Source organism: Bolinopsis microptera, chromosome 11 (genome assembly GCF_026151205.1).
Source record: "Bolinopsis microptera isolate Bmic1 chromosome 11, MBARI_Bmic_1.0, whole genome shotgun sequence".
Taxonomy (NCBI): Eukaryota; Metazoa; Ctenophora; class Tentaculata; order Lobata; family Bolinopsidae; genus Bolinopsis; species Bolinopsis microptera.
Genome location: NC_087082.1, coordinates 17,124,644 through 17,141,640, shown reverse-complemented (window position 1 = coordinate 17,141,640; position 16,997 = coordinate 17,124,644). Strand labels below are relative to the sequence as shown.

The window sequence follows — 16,997 nt, the reverse complement described above, 5'->3', positions numbered from 1 at the left end:
GATGAGATCTTTTATTTTGTTAGCTGGAATCGTTGCAGTTCTCTTTGTAACCGAAACGGACGCCAAAAAAACAAAATGCCGGTTCTCGAAGAAGAAACTAAAGACAAAGATAAAGAACTACGACTCGTGTATAGCACGGGGCTTTGAACCATCTTTAGAGGGCTGCTCAACCAACGTTGATAACCAACTGAACAAGAAAGAAGCGAGGAAATGTGGACAACTGGAGAAATATCTAGACAAATGTGGACACGCGTGTGAAGTTGACGGAGGGTGGAGCGAGTGGTCGGAATGGTCGGAATGTTCGAGTTCGTGTGGTCCGGGATATCAGACCAGGACCAGGACCTGTGATAGTCCTGCTCCGGACAAGGGCGGGGAGATGTGTGAGGGTGAGGACACTGAGACTCAGGACTGTAAGTCAAAGGGGTGCGGGGGCTTCATCTACAACTAGTGGTTTCATCTACAACTAGTGATTTCATCTACAACTAGTGGTTTTATCGGATCTGTTGAATTGAGATTGAATGACTAATAGGATATTTTAAAAGACAATTTATATATTATTATGTAGCTTCATTATTATATGTATATTTATATCTTATAATATCTAATTGGGAAATGTTATTTTTACTTTCGTCAGAATACAATTTTTCATCTTAACAATTAATTACAAAAGATATGCTGGAAGTTAGTTTGGCTTTGATTTAATAAGAATGGAACTACTGCAGTGAACTATTGGGGAGTTATTCAGAGTTAAAACTAGACTAGTTTCTGAGTGATAAGAAGTTATCTCCACAAGTTTAGGGACTGTTTCTAGTGGCCGCAATTAAATATTCATCATATATTCTGAGCTGAGACGGTCAGGTACGACCCTTTCTTTCAAAAAAATCTGATTTCGCTGCGATAGCGAGAGACAGGTGTATTTCAATTAGTTTTTAAGGTCCCACTTTCATATTGAGCAAAACGAACAAAGATAGCAGTAAAAATAGATGTCTATAACTTACAAAGTTCTAAAAAGACCGGTTGCTCAAAATTTCCGAAGACTCTGACACTTTGTAAGATGTTCTTGAGCTCTGGAGGAAGTCTGTAGTCGTGATCCACCATACTAGCCTGAGATGAGCATTGTTATTAGAGTATACCACATGATTAACACATAATTACCACATAATTACCACATAATTACCACATAATTACCACATAATTACCACATTATTAATATTAGTGTGGAAGCAAATAAAATGGATTTAGAATGCAATGACCACTATTTGGGCTATTAAATATTGAAAAATGAGACGCAACTTTAAAGTGTTATGATTAAGAATATTGGTCCGGAAAGACGGAAAGAGCTCACCTCAAGAACAGAGCTCGGAGGTCCCACGTTGATCCTGCTGATTCTAGTGTGATGGTCCTGGTGACCGTGTATCAACTTCCGGGCAGATTCCAGAGTCAGTGTTCCACTTCGCTCCAGGGCTTTCTGTATCTCTTGGAAACTCTTAGCCTGAAAAACATCAAATTCAATCCTGGATACTAGCTAACTACTGAGTGTCCCAAAACGGCCTCAAAGTAATTATCGTTAATAAGTGTTAATTAGTGTTAATAACTCAAGAACAGTTTGATCGGAAAACTCTTTGTAAGTGGCACACGTTACAAAGAGTCAAAAATTTATAGTAAAACTCATGGGTAGAAAAAACTAAACTTTTCTAAAGGCATGATAAAACTCACTTGTGTTTTATACAAACGAATGTAATAATTTTTCTCAGCAGCATTACACAATCAGAGTTGATCAGTTGATCGTTAGGATCAAGAAAATTAAAACCAACAGATTTGCTTCATTTCACAGCAGATTTCCCTTCTTATTAAACACATTGAACACTAATACATGAACCAAATATAGCCTCCTATTGCAATGTTCTAAACATTATTGCTTGAAAAAGCAGGAATTTAATGACTCGTGAGTAGAGAAACTTTGTTTGTAATAATTCGAACGCTTGTGTGCAAGGAAAATGTATAATGTTTTAGCATCTGTGTTGTTTTTATTGATTGAAAAAGTTCAAATCAGAACGGAAGCTGTACTGTCCTACCGGGCGTTTTATAAAAGTTGTGAATCTTTCGTGGTTATCTTCAGTTATTGAAAGCTGCAAATTATTTTTATGTATAGTTTAGTAAGAGGCTATCAATTGTTATCATCCAGAAGAAAGATTGTATAGAATTGATATTGTCTCAATAATACAGATTTGGTTGATATGAATTCAGAACCCCAAGATTAATCAAGTTATCACCAAACCTTTGGAAGTTTCTTGAACATTTTCTTGGTTAAATTTGCCACTTTGTCCCTCTTCCGTATCCTGGACGGACCAGGCATTTGTTGTGAGGCGACTGGCTGGCTGGCAGATCGTCTTGTAACTGAAATTTAGTACTGACCATTAACCAAGTCTCTCACTTCAGAGGATAATGTTCAAGAATCATGAGTGGAAAACAAATTTATCGACATCAATCCAAATCATTATCATGTTAAAGATTAAAGTTTTAACACAAGTTCACTTTTCAAGCAGAAATAGCTGGTGATCTACAAAGAAGAATAAAATAACATGACTAAGATAAAAGAGAAACCTGTCTTTTTGACACTGACACAGCAATACATGAAAAGTGCCACCGTCAACCCCACGATACACGTACTGATGACGTAAGCCTGAGGATAAAGGAAAAATTCAGTCACATGGGTAGCATGTTAAATATGCAAACTGAATATTTTATTCAGTGCACATTTTCAACAAGCTAATGTAAATAAAGTATTAAATAAAACAACAGTACTCACGATAGTTTGAACATCTCCATCAGGTAACTCTTGGGCAGATTTGAAGGCAGCACTAAAGGAATTCATGATGGCACTCAGTGCAGCAGTACCAACAGTTTCACATATTCGAATTACATCCTAAATGGTTGAATCATTAGTCATTGTTAGCTTAAATCAGATGTATCATTTGTATTCTCTAGGCTCACTCACACTTGCTGAAAACCACCGAAATGGACGTATTGTTTCACTGAACCTGTCACCTAAACACAATATACATCTATTTGATAAATCTATCTGACCCATAACAACTTCAATTGAAAGTGGGATTAAGTGCAACTAACTAATAGTAGCAGAGGTGTACTATATTTTTTTATTTACGAATGGCCTCACTGACCAAGCAATGTGTGGGGGGTGGGCAATGCCAAATCACCGTTTGAATGTGTGGGATAATTTAACTTGAAATAAGTACTAGCAAAACCTATTAGCGAGTCCTTTCAAATCTTCTAATTCATTAAATAGTACAATAGTACTCCTTAAATAGTACTCCTTCTTAGTACTTATGTAGGGGAGGGTCGAGGGGCATCGAAAGGGGTGCTATGAAACGTAAGGCCACTGAACAGCGGACAATTTTTCAAGTGCAACAGACATTAAATTTACAATGTGTTATTTGTCAATAAGCTAAGCGTCAGCAGGCCTAGAAGGTGGAGTAGAAGCTGCTATTCATGCTCTTAGAACTATGTATGAAGATGATGACACTCACGGTATCCTTCTGGTTGATGCAGATAATGCCTTCAACCGTTTAAACCGGAGAGTTGCCCTCCACAACACAAGTGTGATGTGTCCCGAGCTGTATAAATATCTTGTTAATACCTACAGAAAAGCAGCAAAACTGTACATACCAAACTCCAAGGGATTGTTTATTTTATCCCAAGAAGGTACTACTCAGGGGGATAACTGTGCTTCTGCATTTTACTCCTGTAGCCTGATGCCCCTTATGGACAAACTCCCCACAGAGCCACCAGATATCTCTCCCGTGGTCTGTGAGAACACGAAACCTCCCCAGAAGCCTCCAGAGGAGAACAATAAGATTGAGACACCGCCAGATACAACTCCAGATAGGACTCCGAAGGTAAATAAGCCCTCCAACAAAGCTGCTAAACACATATGGTTTGCAGATGATTCTGGAGCAGCAGGAAGGCTTAAAGCCCTGAAGATTTGGTGGGATACCCTACAGGCATCTGGCCCCGTTTATGGCTATTTTCCCAAACCTTCCAAGACCTGGCTTATAGTTAAAGAGGAGTATCAAGAGGAAGCCAAGTCTCTCTTCCCCGACCTTAACATCACCACTGAAGGTTGTCGTTACCTGGGTTCCTTTATTGGTACAGAGTCTGGAAAGAATAAGTTTATCCAAGCCAAATGTGTTGAATGGATAGAAGAGATCGAGGGATTGGCATCAATTGCACAGCATGAGCCACACCTTGCTTACGCCGCTTTTGTTTACGGCTCCTCCCGCAGATGGTCTTTCCTAATGAGGACCACCCCCGACATAGCAGTGAACTTACAGCCCATTGAGGACAAGATCAGGAATTTGCTCATTCCCAATATGACAGGACACACAATTAGGTCCAACTTTGAGCGCAGCCTGTTCTCCCTCCCAGCCAAGTTAGGTGGACTAGCTATCATCAATCCAGTAGAAATTGCTGATAATGAGTACAAGAACTCACTCATGGCTAACCAGCAGCTTACAGACCACATCCTGAAGCAACACACCACTCTCAATACCAACAGAGAGGCTGGGAAAGCAGTCAAGTCTGCCATTAGCTTGTCTAATGCCAAGAGGTATGCGTCACTCAAAAACCAGCTGATGAACGATCTTCCACCTTCGATCAGTGAGAAGATTCCACATGTATGTGAAAAAGGTGCATCAAGCTGGCTGACCGGACTTCCCTATGAGAAGTACGGCTTTGTCTTGAACAAGCGAGGGTTCAAAGACGCGATAGCATTGAGATATGCTCTACCCATTGCCAACATAGCCAAGAAATGCATTTGTGGCAAAGATAACACCTACAACCACATTCTTGTATGCAAGAAAGGAGGCTTTGTCAACAGCAGGCACAACCGACTGAGAGACACTGTTGCAAGCATTCTTGAAAAAATCTGTAATGAGGTTGTTGTAGAGCCCACACTCCAGCCATGCACTGGAGAAAGCCTTCGCCCTGGTACCATCCTGGATGATGGGGCAAGGCTCGACATAGCAGCTAGAGGTTTGTGGTCACCAATGGAGATGGCATTTTTTGATATCAGGGTTTTACACCCCGGAGCCAAATCCAACGCTAATCACAACACCCCAGCAAAGATGTACAGCAAGCATGAGAGAGAGAAAGAAAGGAAATATGGAGACCGCTGTGTACAAATTGAAAAAGGAACCTGCAATGGCCTTGTATTCTCGACCACCGGAGGTATGGGCCCACAGGCTACCATGTTCCTTAAACGAGTAGCAACACTTCTGGCAGCCAAGACCAGCCAGGACAAAAGCCTCATTATGGCAAATCTAAGACGTCGTTTGAGGTTTGAGCTACTTAAGACAGTATTGATTGCAGTGAGAGGACACAGAGGACGGTATTATGAGAAAGCAATACCTGTTGACGAACTGGACCTAAATCTTGCACACACCACCAACGATGAAGACAGGGGTGATGATGTTGATGATGAAGATGATGAAGTTGATGATGAGGCTGAGAATGTAGAGGAAGAGGTTTCAGAAGAGTGAGCTGAAAAGAAGACAAGTTTCTATTCTAATTTATTGATTATTATATTTATTGAAATAAACATATAATATCCATTACTCCAGGAGTGATGACAGGATATATGAGAAAAACAAATGAAATCGAGTATGTAAACGTTCAGTGTTGATCTGAACTGACAATCTCATCGTTTTACAGGGCTTGAACATTATATGCAGATAAGCATTGATAAATAATTTCACATTTCAACCAACTGGAATTGAAACAACTGATGTTTCAATTTTAATCTTAGTTGACTCTAAACCTAACCAGACTAGAAAGAATAGGACCTAGATCTTGTGCAAACTTCTTGACTTTGGTTCTGTGGTTCTGTGAAGTGGTTCTACATTCGACACCAAGTTTTCAACAATTCAAGTAATCGGGTCCAACTAAGAAATGTTTGGAATTTGATGATTACTCATTTGACTTAATAATCTCCAGGGTGGTGATATGTTACTGGGGCTCGCTGATCGCGTGAAGGGGCTCACTGCATAAATAGAAAATGTTTCGAACAGTATACAGATAATTTCAGCAATGGTAATTGTCTAGTTATAAGGATAGACACCCTCGAAAAATGAACAATACAATAGATTAAATGCTATAAATTGCATAAATTGAAATGTTGCAGTTTTGAGACCTGCTTGTGCACTCAATCGCAGAAGTGCATTAAAGCTTTTTATATAGGCTAATGAAATAAAATTAACGTCTTATATCAAACATAAAGTGCTCATTGTTTTTTATAGTTAAACCTTTTATTTAAAACTTTGTAGTTATTTCGAATATCACCCATTTACAACTAACAGTAACAATGTTAACAAACCAACCCTGTGCTAAAAAATGTTTTAAAATTACGCTTATATCATATATGTCTGCGCGGCTTACTATAAATTTGTATACCACTTTTCAACAATTTTTCTCGGTCACAGCACATAATTATTTAAGCAATTAATGATTAAAAGTGTTTGTGATTTTTAAGTTGTTTGTTCATTGTTCATTGACTAACCCGGCGCGCGCTATTTTGCAGCACTTTGCCCTGGGTCAAATAATATTTCAAACATGCTTCTTCGCAGAAATATAAACAATTTCAGTATCACCCGTCAACTTTAACGTGAGTGCCATTTACTTGTATGTTTACAACCTACCAGGACGCGTGCCGAGTTGGACTCGTCGACGGTCCTGTATATTGAACAGCTATTTTACGAGTATCGCCCGTTAAGCCATTTACCAATCACCAATAGTAAATATATGTACAAAGTAAAATTAAAACGAATGTGAGCGAGGGATTGGTGTTTCAAGTAAATGATCGACAATATTTTACGAAATTGTTGCACAAGTATTATTTGTGCAATTTAATTATGATCCGGTTAATTTTGTAGCGCGATGTGTTATTGACCATTGTTAGTGGTCTGGCCCGGCGCGCACTACTTCGTAGCACTTGCCATCGGGCCATAATCAATAATATTTCGAGAAGACGAGTAAAATCCGTCAGAATGCGTTACTGTGCCGCGCCGAGCTGCGATGAATTGACATCTTCAATTAAGTTAATTTATAATTTTTTCTCTTGAACACAATAACAACTGACTTATTCTACGTTTACGTTCCGAATTTTAATTACAGCTTATATACTAATAAGGAAAACAACATTTTTAAGGAAAACAACATTGAAATTTTATTGTCATTACAATGAATAATAATATCACAATAAATATAAGTAAACATCCGGTAATAAACTTGTTGGAACCAGTATATAGTATAAGATGCTTACTAACAAATAAAAAGAACTTGCACGTTCGTGGTCCTTCGAAAGCGCATACATAATGCCTTTATAAAGCCCACATAGTGCCTCGCCGGGCTAAAGTAGTGGATGACCTTGCTGTACGGCAAGTTAAACAAGGATCTGAAACTACTAGGTTCCGTACAGACTCAACTCTGCACCCGTGTCAATATGTTCATTATATGCAAGCCTCTTGATTTATAAGCCATATACTGGATTTATAATTAATAAAACAAAAGTTAATAAAACAAAAGTTAAATTTATTACCAATTATTCAATCAATACATATCATAAATTCTAATATTGGAAACACAATGCAGAATGGATGTCTTAAACTATAATTTGTTGTCACTAATAATCTATTTACTTTCAAAGTTGAAATTTAGTTAAGTATGAAATGCCACCACATCATAGTTAGGGTAAAATATAATTCTTAACAATTTTAAAATTAAGAAGATTGCTCTATGACTTAAAATTTAAAATTTAGCTAAAGATGTCTAATTTTTAAATAGTTGGTTACAGTTTATGACAGTACTGGCATGACCAATTTTATTGTGGCTGGTAAAAGGACCCAGTTGCCTGTAAGGGCTTTACCGAACCCCTGGGGACCACAATGTGATAGGATCAGGCCAGATGTTTCTATGTAGAGCAATTTATTTATTTCGGAGCTATGGTTACGTGGTATAGTTGGTGGTCATGTTTAAAGGTCAGTTTATCCTTGTGTGCTAATTATCCATCCAGATGCTTAGTGATGTGAGTAAATCGTGCCCTTCTACATTATATAACGTTTAACTATAAATTTGTTTTTACCACAGAAACTGTGGCACTAAGGTCAAGAATTAAAAATTTGTACTCTCATTGATAGTTAAAGTGTTTTTTTCCCCAGCACTACTACACAACAAAAACCTGTCGGCCCACCGAGGAAACACAGTCGCAGAACAAAGAACCCAATTGTGCTCCTCTATTCTGCGATCGTGTGTATTTACTATAAACTAGCTAAATGCAGTTAGTAAAATTTTCTGGAATCATTCAAGTCGTTTGATTAGTTTATGTGTCAAAGTAATGTCCATGATAATCATATTTTTGGATCCCCGGTGGGCAAACACTCGTCCCAAAGGCTAAGGCAAACCTGTCAATGTTTCCCCATACGAAGTAAGGAGAACACATTTCGATTTGTAAACTGAAGACGTAAATACTCAGCCTACTACTCCACCCATGGGACGAGACGTCGTGAGCCTCAAAATATATAGCATATACCCAGTCAGCAAACACTATACACAACATACATACGATACCAATCAATGTATAATGCCATTACTTCATTTAAAAGAAAATACATCTGCTATCTAATTTTTTAAAAAATTGAAGAATAAACCTGAAGAGAGGAGAAGGAGAGAGGGGTTTGGGAGAGGTAGAGTAGGAAAGCAACAGGATCCTGTGCCGCAGGAATTTAAAATTTGTTGTATGATGATTCGTTTTGTGTCGTCTCTTAGATTAATATAGGTCTGATACCCTTGTCATGGTTTTTTGCAATAACACCGTGGTTTACTCATGTGATTATGTTTACTAAATCAACCTATTTCAATGATAATTCATTTGCATCAAAGTTGTAACTGCACCAAAGTTGTCGGTCATATTTAGACTGTAGTTCTAACAAAGATTTCTTAAGATTATTCTTGAATATACTGATGGGAGTGGAGAAGTCTATTTCACTTGTTGACTTACGGCAGTGATTCCAAATACTAGTTGATTGATAGATGAATAGTGAGGATGGAGTGGGTGGGATGAAGTAGTTGTCTCGTCTTGGTGACCTGTTGAATAAAGAGAACATTGAGATTGGTGATTGGAACTTATTAATTTTGAACATTTCCAGTAAACAGTGCAACTTATGAAGATTGTGGACAGTCAGGAAGTTATACTCGTTACAGATTGGTTTACTGTGTTCTAGTTCAAAGAAATCTTTGCCTAACATCTGCTTGATAACTTTACCGGTCTTATCCCTAGTGATAGGCCTTACTCTGGCACATGTTTTGAACTTATTGAAGTATGCATCATTATCACCAAAGAGAATTCTTATGCATTTCTTTTGTGTTTTAAATATGGCTTCTAGTTTATTATTTGATACACCTCCCCAAACAGATATTCCATAACATAGGTGTGATTCAAAAAGGGTGTGGTACAGGTCCTTATATAGTTTTTTAGGTACACAGCGTCTAATTCCACATAGTCTACCTATCTCACATTTCAATTTACGGTTTAACGCTCTTAAGTGAGCATCCCAGTTCAGTTTTTGGTCAATGATGACTCCAAGAAACTTAGTTTCCTCCACCTTTTTAATTGCTATATTATTTAGTGTCAGTTCTAATTCATTGGTGTTTGAATCTGGTTCATTTCTACAGTTCGGCTTAAAGTGGATATAACAACATTTCTTTATGTTGATATGCAGCAAGTTACTCTTCATATACTGATGAACAAGTTTAAGAATTTTATTAGCTTTGCAGTAAAGTGTTTTTATACATTTATCTACAACAAATATGTTGGTGTCATCGGCAAAAAGTATAAACTTACCTAGGTCTGATACTCTATATATTTCATTGATGTAGATAATGAAAAGCAAGGGACCTAATACTGACCCCTGAGGAACACCAAATATTACAGACAGTTTTTCGGATTCTTCTCCAAGTACTGAAACATATTGCTGTCTATTAGAAAGGTAACTGGCTATCAATTTATTTGCAGTCCCTCGAATTCCATAATCATTCAGTTTTTTAAGCAGTTTATCATGACAGATTGTGTCAAAAGCTTTACTTAAATCAATGAAGATGCCTAGTACGTGATTTTTATCTCTTAAAGATTTTTCAATGTAGTCGACAGAAAAGTTGAGTGCATGGCTTGTCGAGTGATTTTTTCTAACGCCATATTGATTTTCATATAATAATCCTTGCGACTGAAAGAAACTGTAAAGCCTGGAGAATATGATTTTTTCAAGTATTTTACCGAATATTGCTAAGGTTGAGATAGGCCTGTAATTTTCAAGAAGCTCAGCATTTTCTTTCTTATATATTGGACTTATTTTACCTACTTTTAGGTCGTCTGGAAAAAATCCCTGTTGCATACATTCGTTGTACAATACCGATAGTAGTGGGCTAATTTTGCCTGATACTGCCTTTACTATATGTACTGGTATGTCGCTAGCCTTGCCATTCTTAAGTTCCGATATGATCTTAGCCACCTCCTCAGGTGAGCAGTCATGTAGATATATATTAGCTGTATTCGATTTAGGTAAGAAGTCACAGAAACTTGGAAGCTGATTTATTTGTATCTCTCCTAGTTCTGTGTAGGCTGCATTAAGGTTAGATGCTAGGGATACAAAATACTTATTGAATTCATTAGCTATAACTCTGCGATCAGTTATCTTTTCATTGTCTATGGTAAATATAGGTCTGATATCACGTTTCTGTTTGCCACGAATTTTATTTATCAGTTCCCAGGTTTTCTTGGAATTTCCCTGAGTTTCAAGAAACTTGTCAGAATAATATTCAGATACAGCTTTTTTACGAACCTTTTTTAGAGCCTTTCTATATCCACTACTGTGGTTACTATGGAGATTAATGTTAAAATCACCTGCAATGTGTGTATGTTTTGGTGCTTTATCAAGTATTGACGACAATTCTTGGAGAGCTTGCTCAGCATTGCCACTTGGAGGGCGGTATATTACTCCTATAGAAGTAGAGTTTCCTAGACTACCCATAGTTACAAAGAGGGTTTCTAGATTTTCTGTCACTTCGGAAAGGTTGCTATTTTTGACAGCATTGAAGGAGTTCAGGACATATAGAGCTACTCCTGAGCCTTTTACTTTCGAGTCGAAGGTATCTTGATAGAAGCTCTCATAGCCTGTGAGTTCGTACAAGTTTTTCATTTCAGGGCCTACATTCGTTTCAGCAAGACCAATTACAGAGAATTTGTTAGTAAACCTAGCTATTTCAATTGCCAGCGAGTCAAAGTTTGATTTGTTGCCATCAAGATTTTGAAATATTAGTGAGTTTTGCACTTGTAATTCGTTAGCAAAGGTGCGGTTTATGTCTTTTACAGAATATGAGTCACAGCTTTCAAGTACATCAGAGATTTTACGTATTACATCATCTGCATCAGTGTTGTCATCATTGTCATCATTCAGAAGCTTAAATGGGTTATAACGGTTTACTGCTAGGTGGAGACAATTATTGCAGTACAAGTCAACTTTTTTATTTTGTTTGTCACTGGTGTTAAAACATCTAGAGTGAATGGGACAATTACAGTGGTAGCATTCAATTATAGATTGACCTAAGTAAATACTTTTTAAACAGTGGGCACAGACCTCTTTTTTAAGAACATTCATGTTGGAGGCTGATAGCCTTCAACACGAGGCTGTTCTCTGGCGGCATCAGAATAAAGTGTTGAACCAGCTCTACCGTCCCTCCTCCCCCTCTTCCTCCTATCAGTCCCTCCATGCATCCTAACAAGGACAGTATTACGGATTAAAGTAGCAAGTTTGGCCACTCCCTTCCAATTAAGGTGCAGGTAATCCGTTCGGCCATATCTGTCAAACTCCCTGGACAAGGTTAGGCAAAGTAAGCCAGTGTTATTGTCAAGGAAGTCATCAAAGCCATCAACGAACTGGACACCAAAGTTTTTGGGGAGTAGCTCACGACGAATAAGTTCTATAAAGTAAAGAACTTTCCTATTTAAATCAGCATTTCGAGTTGGTAAAAGAGGACAAAGAAATACTTGGGCAGTTGGATTGGCCTCTTGAATTTGCTCAATCTTGAATTCTAGATGACTAAATATAGCAAAAATTTCACGCTGAGATTTAACAGATGGTCTTCTAACATCATTTATACCACACATAATAACAATGTTCTTGACGAAACCTTTATTTATGTGACATTTGGGGTATATAAGGAAGCGCCTTTATTTCGAAATCTTAAGAACATCGGTGATTTCTCTAAGTTTAACATAGTCGAATAACCTGGATGGGTCATGGGTGGTTAATGGCTATATGAAAAGTACAAGTGGCCCTGTAAAAATGTAAAACTGCTGGATCTTTTAAGGGTTAAGGGTCCTCATCAGTACACATAATTAAAATGTTATGTTCCCATTTTTAAAAAAGGGGGGACCCCAACCCATGTAACTGAGGCACCTCACAGCAAGTAGACCAAAGTTTTTTAAAGTTGCCATACTGCAGCCTTTAGGTCCAAAAATGTACCCATTATTCTCACTTAAAAACAACTCTTAATCAGTAAGCTGTCACTCTATTGAACCACGCCGCTACCTCCATTCCAAATAGTTATATACAATAAATTCTACAATCCTAATTTTGTATCGTGATGGAGACCAGTGTCGATACAAAACTTTTACTAGGTTAACGTTTGGTGTGAGCAATAGCGAACAGCACGCACACTCCTCTACCGTACCCCGTCACCCTATATATAATGACAACCATACTACAAATTTAATAATTTATCCTAATTTAATTAGGATTCCTTTAAATATCAAATTGATTTATTGTAAACTTGTTTATTCTGTATTAATAAATGGCATAAAATTGAAATTTTTGTTTAACTGAAATTTTTGTTTAACTGTGAAAGGTGCATCAACTACCTGTCCAAGCGTTGGGTTGGGAGTCCCCCCCCCCCCCCCCCCCCCTGGGTTCATTTCGTCCAACTAAGTGATTCGGTTGCTGATCTGGACCACTGCACAGGTCTATTTCACGATCATCAGCAAGTTTATTCATGAAATTATCGCCAAACTTACTGGATCATGCACAGGGATATTCCCTGTCAGTTACAATGACGTGAGAGAGGAAAGACAATTTGGCAATATTCTGTCTGAGGAGCTCTTTAATGAATTTATCAGACCAGTAACTTACTGCACGAGGTCCATACTTTGTTCTCTTTTATTGTTAAACATCAGATATTACACTTTTACATTCGTTGCTAAATTGTAGCTCTCTTATCAGCAGTTTTGTGTGCGCGTTGAATTATCTCTCTGGCTTTGTAGATTTGTATACATTTTTTGTACATTTTCTGTACAACGTGTACGATGCCTTTGCCGCTACAGAATGAACACTTGGATATGGTAGATGATGCTATGGTTATGAATGGCCAGTTCCTTACGGAGTATGCGAATCAGATACACATGGCAACTAACAGTATTTTCAAGGAGATTAGAAGTAAAATCGGTGCCGAACACAACGATGATGTGCAATTCGACAAACTGAACCAGAGAAGTGTGTCTAGAGAGAAGTTATCAGAATGGCTAGAGACAGTGTGCAATTGAAGATGCGACTAAGATCATAGAACTACAAGAGAAGTTACTCTCGAAGCAAGAAGAAGATATGGCAAAAATCAGTGATCTGCAGGAAAAGTTAGCTTTGAAGAAGGATGACGAGATTGGAACTGTGAAAAGTGCAGCTCAGAAAGAGATTAAGACCTTTTCGTCTCTGTTGAAAAACACGTGCAAAAACGCCTTTGCACCGAAGAAAATCCAAGCTGCAGTGAAAAGGGTTGCCCTAGAAGAAGATCGAAGTAAAAGTCTGATTATCTTTGGGATTCCAGAGACTGAGGCGAGGAGAACCTGGATGCTAAGGTATCTGGTATTTTGTTGGACCATCTCAACGAAAAACCAAAAATTTTGAGATGTAATAGAGTTGGAAAGGACACAAGTGAACGAGTCAGACCAGTTAAATTCACTTTGTCAAGCTCAGATCAAGCTCGTACCATCTTGAGCAAGACTAAGTTATTAAGACATGTAGAGGGGTTTAGTTCTGTTTACATTACTCCTGATAGATCAGCTGCAGACAGAATAGCCTACAAGAATGTTGTCGTCCAGCTACTCAATAAAAGGACAGCAGAGCCGGACAAAGTTCACGTAATCAGGAACTTTAGAGTCATTAGCTCGGAGAAGGAGCCTTGAGAGTTTTATATTTTCTATAAGTACAATATTATATGTTTTGATTCATTGATTAATTAATTGTTGCTAGGGCCCAATGTTATTGAGGGTGTGGTATTACTGCACACTACCGTGTTTTGGTTACCCCTCTTTCAATACATAATTTGGGTTTCAATATTCTGGGATAGTGAAAATTAGGGCTATATCGGTTTTTTCCTTTTATAACTGGGTTTATTTAGAAGCATTCAATTCTGTATAATTATGTATTGTTTGAAAAGTTTTAGATTTTTTAAAAAAATGTAATGTTTGATCAACGTCCAATCTCCTTAATGATTGTATTATACTATTCACTAACTTCATATTAACATTTGTTACTAAAATTCTCATTGTAGCCTGTAAAAATTAGATTTTCATCATCATATATTAACAGCCATGAGTGAAATAGAGAGGTTGATGCCAGTTTCATACCGGCGTCTGCTTGAACTGCAACAGCTAGTTGAGGCATATGGCAAAGGAGATGCCACGGTAATGAGTCAAATCATTGGACTTCAGGTAAATATGATTATAGTGTTATCAAGATTAGAATATGTAATTTGTTGCTCAGAGAAAGTTATTAATCAGAGCACGTTTAAAACAAAATGATTCAATGCAAAATTTTATAAATTTAAAAATAATGTATTTATCCCATCATAGACTTGGACTAACATTCGATTTCTTTGTTCACAATTAATGATTTCTAATAGAGCTTAATCACAAGAGCTTTTGCTATTTTTATGACAAAACTAAATAAGTATTTAAACAGTTATTGTTTCAGGAACAGCTGTCAGGAGACTGTGAGAGACTGGATATACTTGTTAGAAAGGAACCTGCTCACCGTCGACACAACTCCAAGTACAGGTACCTGTTCCAGGTACACATTGTACTGTTGTGTATTTCATATTTTGTGGGATATGTTTAATCATTATAGTGGTTCCAAAACTAAAAAACGTAATGTACACTAAAACTCCGAGTGAAAAATTATATCTTGGGGTTGTTCCAGACTATAACTCAACAACCTTTCCTTCTTCGCCACTAGCTTATAAAAATTCGAAAGAGATGCTCTGATAAAGATATTATTGGAACATTATCATTATCATCTAAAATTACATGGTTTCCAGATACGACCAGTTAATGCACGAAAGTAGAGCACTGAATACAGCACTTCAGAAGTACAGAACCCAGTTCAGTGCACATGAGAGGCAGAAAACGGAGAGGGAGGAGTTACTGGGCAAACAGTTCACTGCTAATGATAACTCAGTAAGTGCCATTCACATGATCAGTTCACTAACGTTTTTTCTTCTCAAAAGAATGGGATCCAATGACAAAACCTTATTCTGAGTCAACTTAGCTTAAGTTAAGAAGGTGATAAGAGTCCTATACTCCTCAGGACACAATATTAGCACTAGACGCAGCTTTGTCATTTAACGATAAAGTGAGTCACTCCAACAGAGGAATGGACAGGATGCTTGATACAGGAGCTCAGGCTCTCAAACAACTCCGTGATCAGCGCTCAACTTTAGGGGTTTGTTTTTACCTTTCTCACTCTCTGCCTCTCATTTAAAGACTCTTACGTACTAAAATTTTTTATTTTATCGATAAGGATTATAACTGGATGACAGGTTGTTTCAGTGAATATTTTTGTTCACAGATTCCTGAAATTTGAGATTGTTTCACTGCTCATCAAACTATGCCCTAAAATGTCAGCCTTTCAAACAAATTTATGATTACAGGCTATCAAGAACCGCATGGCAGGAATAGCCAACACTCTCGGTCTCTCCACAACAGTAATGAAACTAGTAGAGCGGCGATCAGCTCACGATCAGTACTTGTTTTATATCGGCTGTTTTGTGACTCTTACTGTAATGTTTTTGTTGTTGTATTACGTGCTTTGAGCCCACAATCCTGGGGTTTTTAGTTTATTAGTGATGTTAGTGATTAGCTAATTAGTGATTATACAGTTAATTCTTTAATTGTAGGGCGGGTAGATTAGAAGATAGTATGATATTTATAGAAGTTGATAAGCTTGACTGTGTGTGCTATTATCTATTTGTCCATTTTTACTGTTCTTTGTATCATTCAGATTATTCCCCCTTAAATAAATGTTATTCAATCGCAGTGTATGTTCAGCTTCGTTCAATTTTTGTTCATTTATAGTGGAAACCGGAAGAAAACTTTGACAGATTCTTAGCTACAAGATGAAGGGTTGTGCAGTACATGTGTACATGAAACTACGGCTGTTTTTAAAATAAAATAGAAGTTAATCAATCAGTGCACAATAACAAAGATCGAATTTAAGTTTATTAAAGCTAAAATTTGATGCCATGAAAGGTTCTATATAATATTATATTATATGAAGTTTAACGTGAAATTTGCAGATAAAGCTGTTTTAAATGTAAATAATATCGTTTATGTTTAATTGATATATTATTTGATTGTGACGTTGAATCTTGAGATTTCAGAACAGTGTTTTGTTTCAGCATTACATTGAACATTGTCAATCTGAATCTCATCGTGTATAACTTGTCGTCCCCGAGAAATATGCTGAAATTGAAAAATCTCATTATACTACACAACTGTATTATACTGTATATAAAATTAACCAAGCTCTTTGTTATCTACTTTATCTTATTGATTATGTTAATCAGTATATTATGTTTATAGGACTGATCTCCAATAACTTAAA

General features: G+C 37.2%; 3 protein-coding genes across 15 annotated transcripts in view; 2 read left to right on the top strand and 1 right to left on the bottom strand.

Moving 5' to 3' along the window:
* Positions 1 to 2,926, bottom strand: part of LOC134823172 (patatin-like phospholipase domain-containing protein 7) — a 78,461-nt gene extending 75,535 nt beyond the window's left edge. For 7 of the 13 annotated variants that reach the window (XM_063834532.1, XM_063834526.1, XM_063834529.1 and 4 more), the window contains exons 1-5: positions 2,810 to 2,926; positions 2,605 to 2,683; positions 2,279 to 2,397; positions 1,346 to 1,492; positions 999 to 1,104 (exon numbers count right to left, since the gene is read on the bottom strand). In XM_063834532.1, coding sequence (XP_063690602.1) covers positions 999 to 1,104; positions 1,346 to 1,492; positions 2,279 to 2,397; positions 2,605 to 2,683; positions 2,810 to 2,875 — 517 coding nt within the window. In that variant the 5' untranslated portion in view covers positions 2,876 to 2,926. Of the gene's footprint in view, positions 1 to 998; positions 1,105 to 1,345; positions 1,493 to 2,075; positions 2,130 to 2,278; positions 2,398 to 2,604; positions 2,684 to 2,809 lie in introns of all 13 variants that reach the window. The other 6 variants (XM_063834528.1, XM_063834524.1, XM_063834525.1 and 3 more) reach the window with 1 other exon arrangement.
* Positions 1 to 16,997, top strand: part of LOC134823236 (uncharacterized) — a 65,920-nt gene that overhangs the window by 44,679 nt on the left and 4,244 nt on the right. The window lies entirely within an intron of this gene.
* On the top strand, positions 14,667 to 16,818 carry LOC134823232 (Golgi SNAP receptor complex member 2-like). Its single transcript, XM_063834627.1, has 5 exons — positions 14,667 to 14,827; positions 15,090 to 15,172; positions 15,433 to 15,571; positions 15,702 to 15,836; positions 16,045 to 16,818. The coding sequence occupies exons 1-5, from the start codon at positions 14,708 to 14,710 to the stop codon at positions 16,204 to 16,206; spliced, it is 639 nt and encodes a 212-aa protein (XP_063690697.1). The 5' UTR covers positions 14,667 to 14,707; the 3' UTR covers positions 16,207 to 16,818.